Source organism: Plasmodium gaboni, chromosome 14 (assembly GCF_001602025.1).
Source record: "Plasmodium gaboni strain SY75 chromosome 14, whole genome shotgun sequence".
NCBI classification, from domain to species: Eukaryota; Apicomplexa; class Aconoidasida; order Haemosporida; family Plasmodiidae; genus Plasmodium; species Plasmodium gaboni.
This window is the reverse complement of record NC_031494.1, coordinates 1,946,647-1,972,135: the sequence shown is the minus strand read 5'-3', so window position 1 is coordinate 1,972,135 and position 25,489 is coordinate 1,946,647. Positions and strand designations below refer to the sequence as shown.

The following is a 25,489-nucleotide window of genomic DNA, read 5'->3' as shown; positions in this document are numbered from 1 at the left end:
ATGAAAACATTAATTCATATAAAACGCCCATTGCCATAAAAGAAAAAAAGAAAATGCTATAAACTTAATGTTTTATATTTCTATTATTACTTCAACTTTTGTATTTTAATTTATAAGAGATTTATATAGTATATTTAAGCAGAATAATTATTCATAATTTTTGTTTTAAAGTATTATTAGAATACTTAAAAAAAAAAATTCATGTAAACTAAAATATATATATATATATTAATATATATCAAATATGAGGAAACAAACACAAAAAAATAATAAAAAGGAAGTAAAATGATAGGGGAAAAAAAAAAAAAAATAATAATAATAATAAATAAAATAATATAATATTCCAAGTATAAAAATATAAATTTAAACGACAAAAAATAAGGTATATGAATATAATTCAAATAAAATAAAAAGATAAATTAAAAAGTATATATTTATTCAATGTATATAATATATATATATATATATATATATATATATATATATAATATATATGTGTACATATATTTTTTTCTTATAATTATATAGAAAATTAGAAAAAAAAAATATATAACAAAAAAAAAAAATTATAATAAAATAACAAATTTTTAATTGAAATAAATAAATATATATATATATATATATAATATTTATATCATATATATATATATATATTAGTAAAATAGTATATAAATAAATAATAATAAAAACAATTTATTTTGAGAAATATAATAAATAATATATTATAATACTTGGAATTTTTTTTTTTTTCATTTTTAATAAAATTATTGAAGCCGTAATGGATAGGATATAAGTTTCAATAGTTCTTTAACTGTCGTGAAAACATTTCTATAAAAAAAAAATATATATACATATATATATTAATATATATATAAATATATAAAGGTGTGTATTATATATATAATATTTATTATAATATATGGTTACTTATTTTCTGTATTTAAGCAATCTAATAGATATGGATAGCATATAAAAAGGTGGGCTTTTTCATCTGAAAAAAAAAAAGGATAATATAAATACATGATTTTAACAAAAATAAATAGATCAATGTGTAAAATTTATATATAATAGTATCCTTAATTTTTAATATATAAAATTTTACTTTATATATAGAGTATTACCTGATGATTTTAATATTGCAGAACTATCCATATTAATAAAAGAATAAGAACATTTCAATTTCTTCATTTCGTATAATATAAAAATAATTTCATCACTAGTGTTTTCCTAATAAAATATAAATAAATATATATATATATGTATATATTTATATATATATATATATAATTACACTTTATATTAATAAATACTTACCTTGTTATTCTGACTAGAAAAACTCTTCAGAGTCAATACACATTTTTTCAACAAAAGTATTGTAATAAAAGTAGTATAGTAAGGATAACTATTATTATTTTTTGACATTTTTTCATACTCCTCAAATAAACTATATTATATATATAAAGAAAAAAAAAAAAATAAATAAATAAATAAAATTATATATAAATTATTTATATATAAAATATGAAAAAAAAAAAAAAAATTACATTTGTAGTGTCCAACTTGAAAAGGCTCTTCTTTTTTTATCATAAAGTTCACTTATAATTTTCGTCTAAAATAAAAAAATAAAAATATATGTATATTTCATGCAAAATAACATAAAATGATAATATATATACACCATTTATTATATATGTTTTATTTCTTTTAATTAATTTACCAAGTATATTTTTATAAACCAAGGTGTCACTGAATTTTCTGATAAATAATTATTCCTAATAAATTTTATGAGCATTATATCTAACATATCAATTTTATCATTGCTGCCTAAAGGTACAAAAATATATATATGTATATGTAAGCATGCACATATATATATATATATATATATATTTAACTCTTTTTATTACAGTTAACAAAGAGGATCTTTTCAACTGCGAATATGACTGAATACCAATATTTATATAAATTCTTTTTGGTGATTTTTTTCGAATTCAAAACCATTTGATATGTAATTTTTAATAAGATAATTATACTTTCATAAAATACAAAACAAGAATTATTTTTAAGGTTATAAAGAAAACATTTCAAATGAGTAGCTAGAATATATGGGAACATATTTAAAAATGATACTAGAAGATCTTGATCATGATAATATACTGTGTAATATTCTTGTTTTATCATATTACATAAAATTATAGAGTACATTGAATTAAGTTGATAATTTGGATATAAATTAAATTTATTATGTATAAAAAATATATAACATGGAATAAAATGATTAAAAAAAGCTATCTGAAAAATTTGAAAACCTTCTACATAATTATTTAAAGGATATAATTTTTTATAATTTAAGGTAAATAATCTATTACATTCTTTATATTCTTGTTTTTTATCTTGATAATCATTTATATCAATTTCTTGTTTGTTATATGTATCATTCAATTCTATTTTATCTAATATTTCGTCATTATTCTCATTTAACAATATATTATCATTAAAAAAGAAATCTATTAAATTTTTATATATAACCATCTTTTCTTCATCATAAAAAAAATGATATTTCAATAATTTTAAGCTATTTAAAAGTTCTTCATTTATTAACAAATTTATATCATCATATTCTAATGTTTCAAAAATATACATGGATATTTTGAACAGATCTGAAGTTATCATATTATTATTATTCAAATATATTTCATATATATTTTTTTTTATAAAATTTTCAGATAATATATTATACTTTATATTATAAATATCTTTGTTATTTTCTAGAATGTTATAAATATTTAATGGATCCTTACTAGAATCTTCTGTTTTGTAATCAAATGTAAAGGCATTTTTTGTAAATAAAGGTTTTTCATATTCATCTGTTGAATTAGTAAGACTTATATTTTTTTTTATTTCCATATTATGATGAGTTATACATGACGCGTCCTTCTCTAATTTTATATCTTCATTTAAAATAAGGTCACTACTAGAATGGTTATTACAACTGTAACTATTATTATTATTATTATTAATATTAATATTATTATTATTTTTTTTATTATCCATATTTGTCATTTTTCCTCCTATCATATTCTCATTCAAATAATCAGATGTACTTATAAAATAATCAAAATATAATTTATTAACTATCGAATAATAATTTAAAAAAGAGTAATTTTTTTCATGCTTTTTTTCTTTTTTGTTTTGATGATATTCGTTTTCTATATTCACATCTGTATATGGAAATAAAAAATGAAACATATGAAAATAAATAATAGAATGATAAAATATCCATTTATCACTCGTTATAGTTTTAAGATTGTCTATAATAATTTTTAATATAAAATCTTTTATTTTCTGATCAATAATTGAGGGCGCATATTTATATATATAAAAAAAGCTTTTATCAAATATATTTACATAATATTTATTACATTTGTTAAGTGTAATATAATTCTTCATTTTAAAATAGGAGGATCCAAAATAATTTAATTTAGACATGAATATATTATTTAATATTTGAATAATAGAAATATGTAATTCAAACATATTTTTATTATTATATTCAATAAATAATACAGTTTTCAATATTTTTATAAATATATCATAAAAATAATGAAACTTCTTATAATTATCTTGATCTAATAATATTCGATTACAACCTTCAATAATTAAAATAAAACTTTCTATCCACTGTTTCAATTTACTATCTCTTGAATGGTGAATAATAATTTTATTAAAATTTTCATTTACATAATCGTATAAATCACAATTCTTTTCATCATCCTCTAATAAATTATTATTATTATTATTATTATTATTAAATATATTTATGTTCATATCAATATCTTCTAAAAGTTTCTTTTTTTCTTTTTTTTTTTCATTTTTTTTTTCTTTCTTTTTTTTCACGACATCATACATATTTTCTCCATAACATATATTTAAAAAGCTATTTTTAAATTGGTCTTTTATATTACTACTGATATATTTTTTCATACTATTTGTATAGACCAATGTTATGTTATCATCTTCATTTTTTTCAGATACATTTTTTGAAACATTTTCATGAGTTGAAATATAATTTTTACTATTAATATTATTATTATTATTATTGTTGATATCATGATGAATATAATCTTTTATTAAAGGTTCATTTAATATTATATCTTTTTTATTATTATTCAATACATCACATGGTGATATACCCATATTATTATTTCTCATATTGTTTTCACAAATTGTTGTTAACTCCTCATGGGGGATAATATTTACATTATGATTTTGTATATCCTGTTTTTTTTCCAATTTAAAATATTCCTGTAATTTATAAAAATAAGTAAGTGTTAATCTTTTAAGTAATAAACAAATAGAAGTTTTATAAAAGAAAAAATCAAATTTATAAATATGTGCAGATAATATACTCATAATAGTTTTGATACTACAATTTCGTACTTCTATTCTTTCATCCAAACATAGTTTCATTAAATTATATAAAATGAATATAAAAAAATTTTTCATTTTTATATTTTTCATTTTTATTTTATTTTCATATATATACATTTTTTTATTTTCTATAACACATATGTGTAATAATTTCTTTTCTAAAACCATATTTTTATTATTTCCATTTGTTTGTATATCTTTTTTATTATCATTATTTATATTTTTATTAATTAAATTCGAACGATCTATAATATAATCTACAATAGTCCAAGAAAAATTAATAGCTCGAAAAGATATATTATTACTCAAAATATTTAAAGAAGAAAATAGCATGAGCATGTGAATTATTATTTCCATTATTTCACATACTGGCACATCTTCAATATAGTCTACAATAATAATTTCTAAAATATTAAAAATGTTATTAATAATAGATATATTTTCTTCATCAATTTCATTTTTATCATTCAATTTTGATTTGTCTTTATAATTTTTATACTCTCTAATATTGTCCGCTTTAATGGTATCATCTTTTCTTTTCATTTCTTCATTTATTTCCTCTTTCCAAATATGACTTTTTTGTTTTAAATTTTTTTTTTTTAATTCTTTTTGTAAAGATACATATAAAAGATATATAACAAACAACCACATGTCTTTATAAAAAAACGAACCATTTTTTCTAATGAAATTTAAAAAGGACGTCATAAAATATGAACGATAAGATATATACGGATTTACAATAAAAAAGAAGAAAGGTTTAAACAAAAGAAATTGTATTTCAAAATTAGATTTATAATATACAACTGACTCCTTTATTATGTTATATAATGTATCTATACTTTTCTTTTGAATATCATTATTTTTACATAAAGATAATAATAATATATCAATACAGCAATTGTTATAAATATATCTTATCTTATTTATGTTTATAACGCACAATGTTTCTAATATATATAAAGGATAAAAATCTTCAAAAATACAAGATTCTTCTAATTTTTTAAGTACAATATATTTATCATTCTTTAAATAAATATATGAATGATTCATTTGATCTCTTTCATTTATACATGTATCAACCGCTTCATTAACATTCACATGATCATTATTATTAGAATCGTCATTCGGATAAGTATTATTATTTTTATTTTTTTTCTTCTTTTTTATAAAAAATATATCACTATAATATTGGAAGTATGACTTATATATTGGTTCAAAATGAGATAAATAAAAATAAAATATTTCAAAAATATCTTTACTTTTATATAAAAAATTAAAATATTTGTTAATTACGTTTTTTTTCTGATTTACTTCATTCCACATATTTTCATCAACTTTAATAGAATCAACCAATACCCTTTTTGTTTTCTCATTATTATTATTAGGATCATTTATAGAATAATTATTCTCTACAATACATCCCTTATAGTCATTAATCACAAAAACATTTTCATGATTCAATGCAGAATTATTTTTTTTATCCATACAAATAAATTCTTCTTTATTTAATAATTTATTAGATTTCTTACAACCTAATCTCTTCTCCTTAAAGAATTGATTAAATATCATATAATGTATAGAATTAATTATATTAATTAATGTTGAAATGTTATAAAAAATAGTATTTTTAAAAAAATAATCAAAGGAAGAAAAAATAACAGTTATTTCTGCACATAAAACTGGATTCTTTTGAATAAATCGCAATATAAAATAACAAAATTCTATACTCTTAGAATCAACTTTTTGTGAATTATTATTTCTATCAACATCAGATGAATCATATTTGTCAATAGGAAAAGAAATATCTTCTTCATTTTTATTTATATGATGAAAAAAATTTAAAAATTGAATTGTTTTATTTTCTATAGAAGCTATATATTTATATATATAATTAATTTCGACAAATAAATTTATTAATTTTAACCAATCATCAAAATGTAAATAATCACCATATATATAATATATACTAATAACAGCTTTTATTGATAAAATATATTTTATATTATTTAAATCATTATTTATATAATAAGATTCTTGTAATATTACACTAATTATATCATCAAAATATTTTAATAAATCATCATTTAATGTTCTTTTATAAGTAAGGAAATTCAATTCGATACTTTCAACACTTAATCGTTTGGAAAAATTCTCTTTTAAATTATTTATATTATCATTAGTCATATTATTTATGTTATAATAAGTTAACATTTCTTTATTTGATTCATTATTATTAATCACAGTTTCTTTTTCTAAGGAATCACATGATTCAATACTATGATTAACATTATATTTATCAACATTTATATCTTTCACACCATTCATTTTATTATTATGTTTTATATTTGAATCATTTAATTTACTTTCATCCATATTCATATCATTCCTATTAAAAGTATTAGATTCTTGTTCCTCATTGCTTTCATATGATAAATCATTATGTTCATTATTTTTCGAGGGCATTTTTTTTTTCTTTTTCTTATTAAGAACTATTGTATTAACACATTTTATCAGTTCTTCTCTATCATTAAAGTTATTATCTTTATAATTATTAGTATTACTCATATCTTCACATGTATCAAAATTTTTATTATTCACATTATTCATATGTGTGATAGATATATTATTGCATGGCAAAATATTTTTATCCATATTTTCATAAATATCATCTATATATAATTCCCTTTTTATAGGTGATACCCCCTTATTTGTATTACTCGCTTGAACACTAGTCATTTTATAAGCTCCAGTTTTACTTCCTGATTTGTTTTTCTTTGCTTTAATATTATTTTCATTTTTGTTTTCTTGTTTCTCAAAATTTTTAAGAATATTTAGAAAAAAAGGAGAATTTTCTAAGGTAAATATACTACTACATTTGGTTAATGTTTTTAAACAGGCATCTGTACATATATTTACATTTAGATTAGAACTAATGAATATTAATTTTTGGAAACCATTAAAAAAACAAACATCTAATGTATTAGTATAAGAAAATATTAAACAAATACATGATATAATAAATCTACATGTGGAATTAAATACATAAAAAAAAAGAGACTTATCTTCATTAAGATTTATATTTACTTGGTTATATAATATATTATATGAGTTTTCAAATTCTTTTTTTTTTACGCTTATATTATATTCATCATTATGGTCTGTACGACTTGTATTATTATTATCTTGATATATATCCTTGCTTTTATCTTCTATCTTTGAATAGTCTATAAATCCATTTTTAACATAATCGTTATGATTATAATATTGTATCTTTTGATGTATTGAATAATAAAAATTGGATGTCTCTTTTTTTGCATGAATTTCATATATATCCTTCATATTAGTTGTATATTTATCATGTCCTTTTTCATTCTTTAAATTGTATATACTATATTTATTATTATTATAATTGTCATTATTATAAATTTTCAGTTGATTAACATTATTAGAATTATCAATGTTATTTATAATATTACTATTCATTACATTAGTTCTTTCCATATGAAAATTTTCCAGATGATGTTTTATTCTTTCATCATTCATATCTACTGTTGAAAAACAATATGGATTGTTATCTTTTTTTAATATGTTTAAAAATATTATATAAAAGGAATTAACTAGAGATAATATACTATCAACAGAAGATGCTAATAATCGTATTTCATCCACATCTTTATATAATAAATCATCAAATAAAATTTTACACATGAATTTTTCTGTAGAAAATTTACTTAAATAAAAATCTTCTTTTGGATTTACAATTGCATTTGGTAATATAATAGGGTAACTTAAAAAATTACAAAAGGATAATTGTTTTTCATCTTTAAAAGAATTCATATTATGTAAATATATATATTTTTTTTTTTTTTCATCTATTTCTTTATAATCCTTTTCTTCTTCATTATTCAATATAGGTGTTTGAATTTTTTCCTGTATTATTATCTTTTTTGGGGTTTCCTTCTTATCATTCATATTACTATTATTATTATTATTATTTTTATTATTATTAATATTAATATTATTTTCCTTCAATTTATTTATTATATCATCAAACCTCGTTTCAGTTGTATATATTCTATCATATTTTATTACCTTAAGGTACGGATACATTTTTGTAATATCTATAGTATGTAAGAACAAAAGCTCATGTATTATTTTACTGATATATTCAACAATTCTTGTAAAAATAAAATCATTATTATCATTATATTGGTTTTTGTGATTTAAATTATTTGCATCATTTTCAATTTTGTCTTCATTATTAAATAGTTTTTTATTTTCTTCGTTATTATATAGGTCCTCCATTTTGTTCACACTATTATTCGTATTGTCAATTGTATCCAAAACATTATTTGAAATTTTATTCTTTATATTAATAGGGAATATAATATTTTCTGAATCTTTATTTTTTTCATTTGATACTTGTTTTTTAACATTTTCCATTTCATTACAATCATAAGAAGAAGGAATATGTTTTTCTTTTATATCGACTTCATGTTTACTTCGACATTTATTATTAGCATTTTTGTAGTAGTAAAAATATTTATATAAATAAAAAAAGGTACTTGTATTATCAAACAAATAAAAAAAGAAATTTAATACAATATATAGTTTTGAAAATGGCTTGACTAAACATAAATACTTCTGTAATACATCAAGAAGATATTGTATTTCTGCTAAGAAATATACAAAATATTTATTACAAATAATTTTAAGAATTTTTAAACATCTATAAAAAACATCAATATCTAAATCATATTTTAATGATATTAAAATTATATATATAACTTCAAATTTTAATAATTTGAAAAATTCAAAATTGTCTAAAAAATATTCATAATTATTTAAAAATATATATAATAAATCTAAACAAAAATTAAAAGGTAAAATTAAATTATTCTTATTATAACTTGATAAGATATCTGTTTTTAATTCTGAAGAATCAGCATGAAATGTTTCATTATATTTTATATTACTAACATTATCATTACTTGAGTTTTTTGAATTACTACTTTTCAAAATTTTAAAAAACTTTTTAATATTTGAATTTTTCACATTATACATATTATTCATATTATTAATATCTTCATTTTTAGAAATATTACTTTTATTATATTCATCTTTATTAACTACATTTGTCTTTTCTTCTATTAAAAAAGAATTGATATTATTACTCCCTTGGAAGTTTTTATTATATTCTTCATTTTTTGTATTTGAACAGGATGAACATTTTGAAACATCGGATAAGCGATTTTTTATTCCATAGTCTTTTCCATTATCTACAATATTGTTAATCATATAATTATTATCATTATTGTGTTTATAATTCATATTATTATTTATGTCCTCCTTCATATCACCATTATTGTTATGCTCATTATTTTTGTTATTTATTTTATTCAACTCTTCACAATTTTCTTCCTCCTTATAGTCATCATTATTATTATATTCCTCTTCCCTTGATTTTCTATTCTCCACATCATTAATCCTTTCGGTATTATATTTCGATCGAATATTAACAAAACAACAATAACATAAGTAATGAATTAATGATAGTAGTTTATTTTTATTTTTCATATTTTTGTTATTGTCCATATTGTTTATATATATTAAATCTATCTGATCATTTGTATTATATGGTAAAACAAAATTTTCAAAATAATACTGAACACTATTTTGATCATTCGTATATTTATTCACATCAGTTCTTCTATTATTATCATTATTATTATATTCCTCATTTATGTTATTATTAACATTATTGTTTTCCATATATTCAGTTTTACTAATCCCATTTTTCTCTTCTTCATTTACTATCATAATTTCTCTGCTTTCTTTCTTTTTCTTTTTTCTCTTTTTCTTTTTCTTCTTCTTAAGATTATCATCTGTACCTTCAGAGAGGTTTATATTACTAGAGTCATCCATATTCATAAAACCTTCTTTATTACATACATCAATAAGTGAGTTAAGAAGTTGTTCATATGCAGCACAACATGTTTGATATAGAATAAGGTTTTTATCATAAAGAGAGGAATAATATATAGAATATAATATTTTCAAAATGGTATTAATATTATCTTTGTTATAATATTCAATATATTTAGATGAAAAAGCTGTTAAAATGATTTGTAATATTTTAATTAATATTTTCCTATCTTCAAGAAACGTTAAATCAAATAATTTATTTGTAATTATTTCTATATGCTTTTCAATATTTATTTCATCAAATTTATTAATTAATTCTTTATTATCAATTAAGCATAATATATAAAGAACAATCTTTTGTATAACTGATAAACAAATATTATTTATTTTATAGCTATTTATATTCATACATATATTAATTATTTCTAATATATCATTTAATGGAAATTCAAAATCACATAATAATTGATTCCCCTTATATTCCAATATGCTATTATAATTCTTTATTTTTACAATGCAGATTTCGGTTTTTTCCTTTACACATATGTTCTTTTTTTTAGATTCCAGAATTAGAGATGTCAAGTCATGTTCTAATTCATCTAATAATGATAAAGAATCCATTCTTTTCACATAATCAATATTACATACATATTTTTAATAAAAAAAAAAAATACATAAATCAAAAATTGGAAACATATATAAATATATATATATATATATATATATATATATATATATATATATTTTTACAAAAAAAAATAAAGAAAATGTAATCTAAATAAAATATATTATATATATATATATATATATATATATATATATATATATATATATATATAATACATATATATTTATATATTCATTTATTTTTACCCTATTTTTATTTTTCTCATTAAGTACTATTATTATTATATTTATACCAAAAATAATAAATTAATAATATATATTAACATATGTATTATATTATATATATATATATATTATTACCTTATATCTTTTGTATAATATTTTCAAAATATTTTTATATTTATATTTTTATAATATTACATTTTTTATTCTTCTATTATAACCTTTTAAAAAAAACACTTTTTCATGTATATAGAATGATGTATACAAAAATCAACAAAACATTCAAAATATTATATTTACAAGATATAATAACAAAATATTATAAGTATATAAAAATGATAAGAAAAAATACAAAACAAACAAACAAGAAGAAAAAAAAAAATAAAATAATAAAAAATAAAAAAAAATACAAGCAAATCATAAATGCATACATAAATATTCATATATTATAGATATATATTGTTCTTAATATTTTCAAGAACAAAAATAAAAATATATATATTATATATATAAATAAATAATATACTTGATTATGTTATACATACATACATACATACATATGTATAATATATATATATATATATATATATATATATATATATAATATATGCAATTCACAAAAATCAAACAAAATATGCCTTCATTTTTTGCAGTCAAATATAAATGTATTCTATGTGTCTGTGCCTTTAATTTTATTTTTAAAATAAATATTCAAGGAGTAAAAAAAAAATATAAATAACAACAATTATAATAGCAAAAATATGAAATAGATTTAATTTAAATGAAAAAAAATAAAAAAATAAAATAATAATATAAATAAAAATAGAAATGATTCCCTAATTCAATTCTTATACGTACATTTATATAAAATATAAATATATTTAATAAATTTTTTTTTATTATTTTTTTTCTTTCTTTTGAAGTACAAAAGAAAATATATATATATTATATATATATAATATATTATTAAATCATTCGGTTTTTAATTCATAAAAGAATTAAAAGATAAATTATAGTACAAAATAAATCAGTATATATATATATAAATATATATATTATATATATTTTTTTTTATTGAATATATTTTTCTCTTTGTGTGCAACATAGAAGAAGGTTATTAGAATTATCAACACATTTGATATTATTTAAAAAATATATTTCTTTTATATCTTCTTTTATATTATTGTTGTATATAAATAAATATATAAAAATATAAATATATGTATATAATATATATATATATATATATATATATATTTATTTATAATTAAATATATATGAGAAAAATAATATTTTAAGATTTTTCCTTTTTTTTAATTTTATACTCCTTCCATTTAATTTTCTATTTTTTCTTTTTTTTTTGTTTTTTTGTTTTTATTTATTTTTTTTTTTTTTTCAGTGTTTCTTTGTAAAATTTTATTTTAAAATTAAAATAAAAGTAAATTTTAAAAATTCCATAAAATGTGTATCCTTCTTTATTAAATAGAATATAAGAATATGAAAGATAACAAGGAACAATAAAAAAAAAAAAGAAATATAACTAAATTAAAATATTATGAATAATAAAATATATATTAGTTTTTTTCAAATAATAAAATAACCTAAATTGAAGGAATTAAAAAATATATATTATAAAATACATACATATAAATAAATAAATATATATATATATATATATATAACTATAGAGATTTACATTTTTAAATTAATGTAAACAAATAAATATATTTAGTAATTTTTAAAAACAACACATTTTAATTATGATTATATAATTATTCTATAAATATATATATATATATATATATATATATATATACATGTAACATCATATGTTATTCCTCCTTTTTTTTTTCAAGATATTTTAAATATAAATACAAGAAAAGCAAACAACATAAATATTAAACAACAAAATTTTTAAATTGTAAAGCAAGTATATATGTATAGCATAAAATATATACTTACGTCCTTATTTATATTCTTATAGAAAAGATAACAACATCTTTTATTATATTATTTTGTATAATTAAAAAATATATATGTAAAAATGAATGAACAAATTGATCCGTTTTATGAAGCAAAACAGTACGTTTAAATATATATATATTTTAGACATTCACTTTATATTGTTAAACAAGACAAAAAAATAAAATAAAAGAAATGGAGTTATATAAATACATAAATATTTTATATTTTAACACATATTTTGATTTTCCTATTATATAATATATTTTCTTATATATAATAATATATTAATATATAGCACAACATATTAATAAATTTTCTAATTTTTTTTTTTTAATATATAGAGAAGTTGATATATCTGTAAATAAACTACAAAGCCTATATAATAATTGGAATAACATACCTGATAAACGTTCTATGTAATTTTTTTTTTATAACATATAATAATGCTTTTATTTACTAAATAAAATGAATATATAAATATATATTATATAAATCTGCTTATTTAGTAACTACATATGTGTTTCTATATAAACTGCCTAATTATGTATTTCTTTAATTTTTTTTTTTTTTTTTTTTATAGATCTGCAAGAGAGAAATACAATTTGATCAAAGAAGAAATAAAATACTTAAATGAAGATTTAAACGATTTAGATAATTCAGTTAATATAGTAAAAAAAAATTCATATAAATTTAATATAAGTTCCGAAGAAATTGAGGAACGAACACAGTCATTGAGAATTATAAGAAATTTATTGAACGAGATAACAAACAATATAAATAATAATGTAAATATTAAAAAATAATAATAAGACAATAATGAATAATATTGATTAATTATAAACTATTATTTGACCTTATAAATATATGATGAATATCTAAATATATAAATATATATATATATATATATATATTATCTTTCGTAGGTTTTAAGTTATAATAATAATCCAAATAATGATTACAACTCAGTAATTTTAAAAACTCATTTTCAATCCATAAAGGCTGACATACATATAATTAAGATGAATGCATATAACAAAAATTATCCATATGTATATATATATATATATATATATATATTTTTACTATATATCAGGTTATATTAAAAAGACAAGATAACGATTTAGAAGAATTGGCTGAATCAGCAGAGAGATTACACCATGCTGCAATTACAATAAATACAGAATTAAAGGATCAACAAAAGTTAGTAAATTTTTTTACTTATTATTATTTTTTTTTTCATATAATTAATATAAAAGAATAAGAACACGTACACTTGATACTATTTTATATTATTCTTTATATATATGTATATGTTTTATTATATATGTAGGTTATTAGATGAACTGGAAAACGAAATGGACATGTCTAGTAATAAATATAAAATAGACGTATATTTAATATATATGTATAGATATATATTTGTATATTTGCATTTTAATATCCTTTCCTGCAACCAAGCCAATATTTATCTTTATAAACTTTATATATATATATATATATATATATATATATTACATTTTATTTATTTTCTTTTTTAGATGAAAAAATTAACTTTGTAACAAAAAAAATATCTTATTACTTAAAAACAAAGAGTTAGAATATAAATCCAAAACAATATAACAACAATACTATAAACACATAATATGTTATTTATATTATCACAAAATTATAATATATTTATATTTTTTCTTTTGCAGATACTAAAATCTTGTCTTTAATATTTTATTTATCAATGATATCTTTGGTCTTATTCTTTATACTCATAGTTTCATGATTTAAAAAAATATACCAAAAAAAAAAAAAAAAAAAAAAAAAAAAAAATAGAATGAATGAATAAATAAAAAATTATTATATAGAATAATATGAAATAGTAAACAAAAAAGTCAAAGAAACAATGAAAAATTAAAATTTATAAATTGAACAAAGACAGAAACATAAAAAGAAAAAAAAAAAAAAAAAAAAAAAAAAGAAGCAAAATATAAAACAAATATGTAACTATAAATGTTTAAAAAATATTAATTTTACAATGTATATTTATAAAAAGTTTTACTTTTATTTTTTTATGAAGTTGAAAATTTTTAATTATAACATGCTGTATCTTTCATGTGTACGCCAATAATTACATCTTATTTATGTATATGGAGCTATTAAATTTACAAAAATATATAAAATTTTAATATAGAAAAAATAAAATTAAGACTACAACAACAAGAACAAAAAAAAAAAAAAAAAAAAATTCAATTTTTTAAAACTTTTATTGATCCACTATCTTTTTTTTTATTATTATTTTTAAATACAAATTAAAGAAAAATAATAAATATATTTGTATTTTTTATTTTAATAAAAACAGTAAACATGTTGGATCCCTATTTTTAAAAAAATATTTATATTTATATGTATATATATATATTATTATTATTATGTGAATTAATTTGCCAGTTTAGTATACATTTTTATACAAACCGCTAGCTTTCCTATAATTATTTTCAGACTTTTTCTTATTGTTATTATTTTTATTTTGTCCATTTTCTCTTGGATTCCAAGAATGTTTTTTATCATATTTTTGTGAAGAATTATGTTTATTATTATTTTTGTTAGATGTAGTGTTTAAATTATTAAAGGAATTATGTGATACATAATTGTTTGATATATTATTTGATGAGTTTTTGTATTTGTATAAACCTGACGTATGTTTCTCTTGACTATTATATTTATTATATTTATTATTATTATTATTATTATTATTATTATTATTATTATATAAATTATGATCGTTATTATTATTTCTTGCATTGTGATTATTCATATAGAAACTATTTTTTTTTTTTTCGTATATAGACGTGCGAACATAATTAGCATCGTCACCATGTGAGTAATCTTTTCTATAATGTTTATTTTCATCATGTTTGTTATATTTATTATTAATATTATTATCATATTTGTTATTATATGAATTACTATATTTATTTTTATGACTATAATTTCTATCTTCATCTTTGCTATGATGTGTATGTTTATTATCATAATGAAAGTTTTTTCTAATATCATCATGATTGTAATCATCTCTTGATTTTTTATTTAACATTTTATCAGAATTATTATTTCCTAAATTGTAGGAAGAAAATTTTCTTTTTTTTTTATTATTCTGTATATCATTATGAAATGTATCATTTTGATGCGTATGATTTTTTTCATTTTTATTTTTAAATAATTCATCGTGATCATAGTAATCACTATCATAATCATCAATACTATATATATTAGAAATTTTATCATGATTATATAAGGTATTATATTTATGTCCTTTTATATTTATAACACTTATATCACTATCATTTTTAGTACTATCAGCAATGCTATTTTTCTTATCATTTGAAATGTCCCATATATATAATGGATTATTCATATATAAAACATAAGCTCTATTCGATTTAAAATTATAATCTTTTCTATAAAAATAGGTATTTTTTGCAAATATATATGGAGGCGATCCACACTTAATATGTTTTCTCTTAAAACAATTTAAACATGAAATATAATTATATGGATACATTATTAATCTATAATCATTAAATGAATTTATATGCGATTTAAATGATACATATTGTGACCTCGTATTATGACACATATTCTCTGATATATGTTTATGACATAAGAAACAGAAATTATTTAAACATTTAGCTTTCATAAAAGAATCTTTTTCACATTCTATTGAACCACAATTTTGGCATATATATCTTTTCTCTTTATATAATTCTGATAAAAAATATAAATGAAAAAACATATTTTCTGAATTAATATCTGGGAAATTTATTTTCCATCTTTTTATTCTTTTCTCGAAATTTGATAGTACCTTATTAAACTTTTTTGGCACAATACATTTTTCTTCAATTAATATATTATCATTTGTAATAGAGGTTTTATCCTCATCACTATTTTTAGAAATTACAATGGCTACTTCATCATTATGGAATTCATTTTTTTTATCATCAGTATATATGTCATCAGAATATATATCATCGTCATATATATCATCGTCATTTTTATCGTCATCATTTTTATCTTCATCATTTTTATCTTCATCATTTTTATCATCATCATTTTTATCATCATCATTTTTATCATCCTCATTATTATCACTTAATTTTTTATCATCATTCATATCCGTTTCATTATTTCTTTCAATTTCTTCATTCATCTTCTTTTCAAACATATCGGTGTCCATAAATAAATCCATAAAATTTTTCTCATCCCTTTCTTCTTCAATATATTTATCATCATCATCATCATTATTATTATATCCTTTTTCATCAGGATTTAAATAAAAATATCTATTGTTCATGTCATTACCCTTGTTCCTTTTCTGCTTATCCTTAGTAAAATTATTTATTACATTATTAATTATATCTTTTTTTAAAATCAACTTGATTTCATCATTATTCTTTTTATTTTTATCACACAAAAATTCTATTTCTGAGTTTTCTAGACGCCCATTTATAATTCGATCTTTTTTAAAAGATTTTAAAATATATTTTCTTATATTTTTCCTAACATTCATATATTGTTCTATTTGATTCTCGTTTAAATCTCCTAACATTTCAAAAGGGTTCTCCTTACTTATTTCATTTATATTAAAGTTTATTAGCTTATCATCCTCTTCATTCTTTTCTTCATCATTTTCTTCTTTGCTATATTTCTTTATATTATCTTTTCCTTTATTTAAACTTACATTTTCATCTGGATTTATATTAATTGTAAAAAGACTATCCATTAAATCATATTTTGTCTCTTCAATGTTATATATATATTATATATCCTTTTATAATTTTTATTTTATACTATGAGATATATTATATATACATATATATATGTCATATGACATAATAAATATAAAAAATAACAAATTCTGGTGTATATTATATATATTATAAATATATATATGTTTTAATTTATATACATATTTTACCTAATTTCTTTTTTTTTTCAAATTTCTTTAAAATAACATATTAAATTCTCTTTTTTTTTTTTTTTTCAACTTCAAAAATTATATATGGGGAATAATTAAACAAAAAAAAAAAAAAAAAAAAAAAAAACTTTATAAAGAATTATGAAAATTAAAAATCTATTATTTTCTATAATATATATATATATATATATATATATATAATATTTATATATTTAAATATCTTTATCATTTACATATTATATATATATGTGAATTTTTTTTAATAATTATTTGAAAATATTAAAGATTAATAATCTCATATAAATTTTCATTTTTACATATAAAAAAAAAATTAAAATAAAAACGTTTTTGAAAGATACTATATTTTATAAAAAAAAAAAAAAAAAAAAAAAGAAAAAAGAAAAAAGAAAAAAGAAAAAAGAAAAAAGGTATAAAATCATTTTAAATATGTAATAAAATATAATATGAATATATGATTACTATTAAGAATTATGTATATATATTTGTGTCATTCAAATATACGTATATTATATATATATAAATATTATATATTTTTATAGATCTCTAAACAATTTAAATTTTCAACATATGAAAAATATTATATATAATTTAAAAATATACTTATATAATCCTTAAAATAATAAAATGATTTTAATGTTACAACTATATTAAACATATGTTATTTATTTTTTTAATTTTTTTTTATTCTATCCTGACTTATTTTCCATAAGGCTTATAAAAAGAAAGCCATATAAAAAATTATTATATTTTATTATAACAATTATATTGTTGTTAGCTTCTTATTATTCTAAAAATGAACAATTCTTAAAAGGTTAGATTTTTATCATTCTTATAATATATATATATATATATATAACACATAAATCATATAATTAATTTTCCAGTTCTTTTTTATTATTTACTTATACTTCCACAACAAAATGAAATTCACATATAATATATATATATATATATATGCATTAAACTATATTCCATTCATCTTATATTTATATTATAAATTTTTTACACAGCATATATATCGTAAATTATTATATTCCTCTAAACATATCTTATAGGTTATATATTTTTTTATGAATATAATATTATTTTTGCGTTATTACATTTTATTGTTTAGTAAAAAGTTTAATAAATCCAAAGTATATTTTTTTTTTTTTTTTTTTTTTTTTGTTTTAAATCATGGTATACTTTTCTTTTATCTTTAATAAATTATCCCTTATGTTATATTTACTAAAATGTCGATTCACGTATATATACTTAATTATTTATTACATAAAAATATAATTTATTCATATATATATAAAAATAAATAAATAAAAGGTCTTAATCTAGTTCAATACAATTTATCTTTTAGACAATTATATTTAATAATCTGTATTTTTTTTTATTTTAATTTTTTTCCTCCAAAGTTTTGAATAAACCTAAATACATGCGTTTATAATATGCATCTTGGAATATTTCTTTTGGTTAATATATAATATAAGCCGTATATCAAATATTGAGGATTCATATAAATAAAACGACCTTTTACTTTTTGTAATATATATATATATATATATATATATATAATTAAATATAATAAGTATATCAATAATTGAACAATATATATTATGTGTGTATGCAAAATATATAATTTTTAAATTTATTAAGAAATAGGTGCTTATATATTTTTATGTTTTCCTTATAAAAATCTTTAATTTTTAAATATAAATGTACATCATCTAATACTAATAAATATATATATATATATATATATATATATATATTAATATAAGAGTACATGAAAAAATATTAGAGCATTTATATATATTATTATAAAAAAAAAAAAATAAATAAATAAAAAAATAAGGAACAGAAGGATTCACGAGGAAAAAGATTAATATGGGTAAATAAATTTATCCTTTTAGTTATATATTCTAATATTTTAAGTGGCTGTTACAAAATCAAATAAGCTTTTGCAAAAATATTTAAGAAATGTAGAAGATGAATATAATTTATTAATTTTTTATTAATATATATATGTATATATATATTTATATATATATATATTTATTTATTTATATAATATAATACACATAAATATCTTAATTAAATGAGAACATTAATATACATGAAAAAAAAAAAAAGAATGAATTTGATTCTTTATATAGCAGTATTTATTATATACTTAACCAACATACATTGCAAAAATGAATATAACATAAAAAAAATAAGTGGAAAAAATAATTATAAGTACAATAAAATATCTACCAATGTAAAACAATTAGGTAATATTAATCGTTCATATTATAAAAGGAAAGATTATTTAAATATACGAAATAACAAGAAAACGATCGAATATTTGCCTACAACCAATCAGAATATACACTATAAGAAATTCAAAAACCTTGTCAATAAATCTAAAAGTAAGAATAAATTATATTATTTATATATACCTAATAATGATACAAATTCAATAAACGAAAAGAAAAACAAACAAAATAACAAAGTATTAGAAATATATTTTGAGAAAAAAAAATTACTTGCACAATATTTTAATAATTTAAAATCCTCATTTATATATAAATTAAAAAACACAAAAATTATAACGAAATTATTTTTATCATCATCATTATTAATATTAACATTAAATGTAATTGGATTAAAACCTGAAGAAATTGCATTACATAGTAAAAGAGTTTTGAGAGCATTTGAATTTTATCGAATTTATACATCAGCTTTATTTTATGGAGATATTTCTCTATATGTTTTAACAAATATATATATGTTATATGTGCAAAGTAATCAATTAGAAAATAGGCTTGGATCAGCTGAAATGTTATCTTATTATATATCACAAATTAGTATATTATCTATTATATGTTCATATATCAAAAAACCATTTTATTCAACAGCTTTATTGAAATCATTATTATTTGTTAATTGTATGCTTAATCCATATCAAAAAGCTAACTTAATCTTTGGAATTAATATTAATAACATGTACTTACCTTATCTGTCTATATTAATAGATATTATACATGCACAAAATTTAAAAGCATCTATATCTGGATTATTAGGAGTAACAAGTGGATCCATATATTATCTTCTCAATATTTACTTATATGATAAATATAACAAAAAAGTGTTCAAAATACCAAATTTTCTAAAAAAATATCTCGAGTCTTATGATATCGACGAAATAATACAATAATGTATGATTAAACAAAATGTTTTAAAAACATATTTATATATATATAAGATATAAATGTTTGTGTGTTTTAAAATATATATTATAGTATAATTTGTAACATAAATAAATAAATGAATAAATACAAATAAGTAAATTAAATGAATATATATATATATATATATATATATATATATATATACAAAATATATATATGTTTTTATAAACAAGAATAAATATATATACATATATATATTTTTTTTTATGTACTAAAAAAAAATGCGCTTTAAATTTTATCCAAGGGGATCAAAACTATTCGATGAGTAGCCTCATCATAATTGTTGTTTGTTATATGTATTTTCGAACTTTTTGAAAATATATTATGTTTCATATTTGTTAATTTTTTTTTTATTAAAAAACATATACCTATTATATGGTTATAAAAAAAAACGTGACCAATTTTAAAATTTTTTAAAGTATTATCTGATTTTATATCATTATTATATATAACATCAAATTGATGTTCATATGTCACTGATTCATTGTGTTTAGAACTCAATAAATTTTTTAGTAAAAAAAAAGAACTTTTTAACATATGGTTATCTTTAATATCTTTTAAATATTTGGTATATAAAATATTATTATATATCTTAGTAGGATCATTATCAAAATTATTATGAAACATATCATAATAATCATAATTCATACATAATGTTAATGAATATTTACTTATAAATATTTCATTTCTGGTTCTATTAATAGCTTCTTGTCCAACATAACATCCTTTCTCTTTTGTCAAATAATTTAAGTTATCATAATTTAAGTCGAATGGTGTTAAATTTTTAAATTTGAATATATCTCTTTCTTTTTTTATATTGTTCACATTTTTATTTATATCATTATTTATTGTTATATCTGTATTATTATTATTATTATTATTATTATTATTATTATTATTATTATCATTAGTATAAGTGGCTGGATCATATATATCCGCATTTGTATCACTAAAATAAATATCTTTTGTGTATAAATTTTCAATAATACCTAAATTTAATTTTAAATAATCATAAATAAAAGAATTTGTAAGTTTTATTTTTTCTTCCTTTTCAAAAATGCTTAAAATATTATTAAATGGATTATCAAAATGTTTAGATATTATTATGTTATCATTACAAGTTTTTTTATTTTCAACTTTTTCACTTTTTATGAAACTCACACTGTTAGGATAATCATGTGGTATTTTATCCTTGCTATAATTAAATTCATATATTCTATAACCTAATAATTCACTTCTTTGATCTTTCGAAAAAAAAAAGAGAGATGTATTATCGTTACCATTATATATTCTTAATGAATTATTTAATGTATTACTCATATCATTTTCAAAGGTATTAGTACACTTGACTTTTTTATGTAAATTCAATAAAGATGTATATGATAATAACTGGTAAATATTAATATTTTTAATATTTTTAAAATACACATCACAAGATAATCTTCGCTTATCTAATAAGTCTAGTAACAAATTTAATATATGAACATTACAATCTATATAAAATAAACTAAAAAATAAATTCTTTTCATAGTTATATTTTATATTATATATAAAACAATCATATAATATTTTTCCATTATTTAATAAAAATAAAGAAGGCAATCCTATAGCATTTTTCTCATATTTTGTCGTCTTATTATCCATTTCATAAATATAGGAATCATAATTATTACATAATAAATTTTCAGGTAAATTTTTTTGTAATATAAAATCACTCTCAGGTATTATTTTATTCAAGTCATTTGTTGTAAGGCTCTGCAGAAATTTAAAGGAGTCCTTACCCCACAGTTGGATAAGGGCTCGATTTTTTAATTTACACAAAAAATATTTACTCATCGAAAGATATAAATAAATAAAAATATATATATATATATATTTATAGTTACATATTATTTAGCACCTTTAAAAAAAAGATTTACCATGTTATATATTTTTTCTATTTATTTTTTTTAGCATAGTTGAAAAAAATAATTTTATAATTCTAGTTTCAAAAAAATATACTTTAAAAAAAATTAAAAAAAAAAAAAAAAACCAACATCAAAAAGCACATTTTACGTACTATATGAGGATTTGACATATATTTTTAATATATATATTATAGTTTCATATTTTTTAAAATAAAATAAAAATAGCATTATTTTATCTTCAAATTAAAATTATATAAATATATGTGACTAAGTGTTTATTCAATTTTAATATAACAAATAAAATATATACATAATATATCTTCACATATGTATATATTATATATTCATTTTATTCATGTGTAAAAATAAAAAAAAATAAAAAAATAAAAAAACTTTGTTCTCTTAAGAAAATAATACATATACAAAAAAAAATTATAAAATAATATATTCATATATATATATATATATATATGTAATATTGATTAGTTTCTATCTTTTTTCTTAAAAATATTGCGACTATTTTTATTCACAGATATTATTTTTTGTTTATACTGTTTTGTATTCTGTTTAAATTTTGGTTTAGAATCCATATGATTTAAATTTTCATCATTTAGCGGATTATTTTTTGATGAATCAAAAGGAAAATATACAAATTTCCTATTTTGAGGTATTGGAACAAAATTAATATTTTTTAAATATTTTAATTTTTTGATTAATTCATTTAATAAATGAACATTCATATTTTTAAAAAAGGGATTATCTGAAAGTACGATGTTTTTTAAATAATTTAGTTGACTTAAATAATCTAAAACATCATGTTTTATAATAAAATTATTTTGTATACATAAAAGTTTTAAATTTGTCATATATATTATATCCTTGCTAATATTTATTAACTTGTTATTATTTAGCCTTAATTCTTGTACTTGAGAAAAGTGAGAACCAAAAAAAAACTCTCTTATTTTATTAAAAGAAAGTGATATTTTTTTAAGCTGTTTCATTTCTTTAGCTGGTTTAGCAAATTTTTCTATCATATTATTTTTTAATATTAATACTTCTAAATTTTGTAAACTTGATAAATTTGGAACTTTTTCTATTTCATTATATGCTAATATTAATGTTTTGATATTTTTTAAATGACAAATATGATCTATTATTTTAATTTTATTATAGGACAAATTTAAATATGTCAAGTTATTTATATTATTTAAATAATTTATATTATCTATTATATTCTTTTGTAATATTATTTGTTGTAAATTTAAATTCATTTCAACCATCTTTAAATCTTTTAATTTATTCTCACTTAAATCAATTTTTTGTAAATTCTTCATTTGATATAACTCTTCACATTCTTCTATATTCCTATTTTTTAAAATTAACTCTTTACAATTAGATATATCTCCATCTTTAATAATTGATGATATTTTTAATATGCTTAATATTTTCAAACTTGAATCGACACCGTTCCTTGCTTCATTATTATCTATTTCATTCATTTTGTTCTTTATTTTTTTATATATAAAAGAAAAAGGCTATAATGCATAAACAAAACTATATAAAATAAACATTATAAAATGAATTATAATACAAAAAAAATGACAGAGAGAAAAATTAAAAAGTAAGGAAAATTATTATATTAATATAAATCTTTCTACAAAAAAAAAAAAAAATAAATAAATAAAATAAAATAAAATAAAATAATATGTATTATTATGTATATATATTATTATATATATATATATATAGATATAGATATATTATTATTATTTTGCATTATCATCTAAAAAAGGGAATCCATTTTATATTTTTTATTTTCTTTTAATAAAATGTATTTTCTCATTATTTTTATTTTTAATTTATTTTATTGATTTTAATATAAGTTATAATAATACATATTTATGTATCCACATATATATATAACTATATGTATGTGCTTAACATTTAAAAGAACAAAAATCATATTCATTTAAAAAAAAAAAAAAAAAAAAAAAAAAAAAAACAAAAAAAAAAAAAAAAAAAAAAAAAAAAAAAAAGAATAAGAAAAAAAAGAAAAAAGAAAATTTTTATTAATTAAAAAAGAAAAAAAATGAAGGAAAAGGAGAAAAAGAAAAAAAGAAAAAAACAACAAATTAAAAACCTATAGAAATCAAAAAAAAATGAAAAGTTTTACAACTACATATAATATATATGTATGTATT

General features: G+C 17.2%; 6 protein-coding genes across 6 annotated transcripts; 2 read left to right on the top strand and 4 right to left on the bottom strand.

Moving 5' to 3' along the window:
* Positions 1 to 764: 764 nt before the first annotated feature.
* Positions 765 to 10,977, bottom strand: PGSY75_1452600 (hypothetical protein; the record flags this gene model as incomplete). Its single annotated transcript, XM_018788209.1, has 7 exons — positions 765 to 828; positions 928 to 991; positions 1,122 to 1,227; positions 1,315 to 1,444; positions 1,545 to 1,609; positions 1,718 to 1,824; positions 1,908 to 10,977. The coding sequence occupies 7 exons, from the start codon at positions 10,975 to 10,977 to the stop codon at positions 765 to 767; spliced, it is 9,606 nt and encodes a 3,201-aa protein (XP_018639581.1).
* A 2,272-nt stretch (positions 10,978 to 13,249) lies between these two features.
* On the top strand, positions 13,250 to 14,944 carry PGSY75_1452500 (putative SNARE protein; the record flags this gene model as incomplete). The annotated part of the gene is made up of 8 exons (XM_018788208.1): positions 13,250 to 13,287; positions 13,512 to 13,586; positions 13,751 to 13,955; positions 14,094 to 14,135; positions 14,264 to 14,370; positions 14,501 to 14,538; positions 14,709 to 14,762; positions 14,868 to 14,944. 8 exons carry the CDS (start codon positions 13,250 to 13,252, stop codon positions 14,942 to 14,944), a joined length of 636 nt encoding a protein of 211 aa, XP_018639580.1.
* A 666-nt stretch (positions 14,945 to 15,610) lies between these two features.
* Positions 15,611 to 17,941, bottom strand: PGSY75_1452400 (hypothetical protein; the record flags this gene model as incomplete). The annotated part of the gene is made up of 1 exon (XM_018788207.1): positions 15,611 to 17,941. One exon carries the CDS (start codon positions 17,939 to 17,941, stop codon positions 15,611 to 15,613), a length of 2,331 nt encoding a protein of 776 aa, XP_018639579.1.
* A 2,341-nt stretch (positions 17,942 to 20,282) lies between these two features.
* Positions 20,283 to 21,347, top strand: PGSY75_1452300 (DER1-like protein; the record flags this gene model as incomplete). Its single annotated transcript, XM_018788206.1, has 1 exon — positions 20,283 to 21,347. One exon carries the CDS (start codon positions 20,283 to 20,285, stop codon positions 21,345 to 21,347), a length of 1,065 nt encoding a protein of 354 aa, XP_018639578.1.
* Positions 21,348 to 21,609: 262 nt separating this feature from the next.
* On the bottom strand, positions 21,610 to 23,217 carry PGSY75_1452200 (putative aminomethyltransferase; the record flags this gene model as incomplete). The annotated part of the gene is made up of 1 exon (XM_018788205.1): positions 21,610 to 23,217. One exon carries the CDS (start codon positions 23,215 to 23,217, stop codon positions 21,610 to 21,612), a length of 1,608 nt encoding a protein of 535 aa, XP_018639577.1.
* A 553-nt stretch (positions 23,218 to 23,770) lies between these two features.
* On the bottom strand, positions 23,771 to 24,787 carry PGSY75_1452100 (leucine-rich repeat protein; the record flags this gene model as incomplete). The annotated part of the gene is made up of 1 exon (XM_018788204.1): positions 23,771 to 24,787. The coding sequence occupies one exon, from the start codon at positions 24,785 to 24,787 to the stop codon at positions 23,771 to 23,773; it is 1,017 nt and encodes a 338-aa protein (XP_018639576.1).
* Between the last annotated feature and the right edge of the window lie 702 nt (positions 24,788 to 25,489).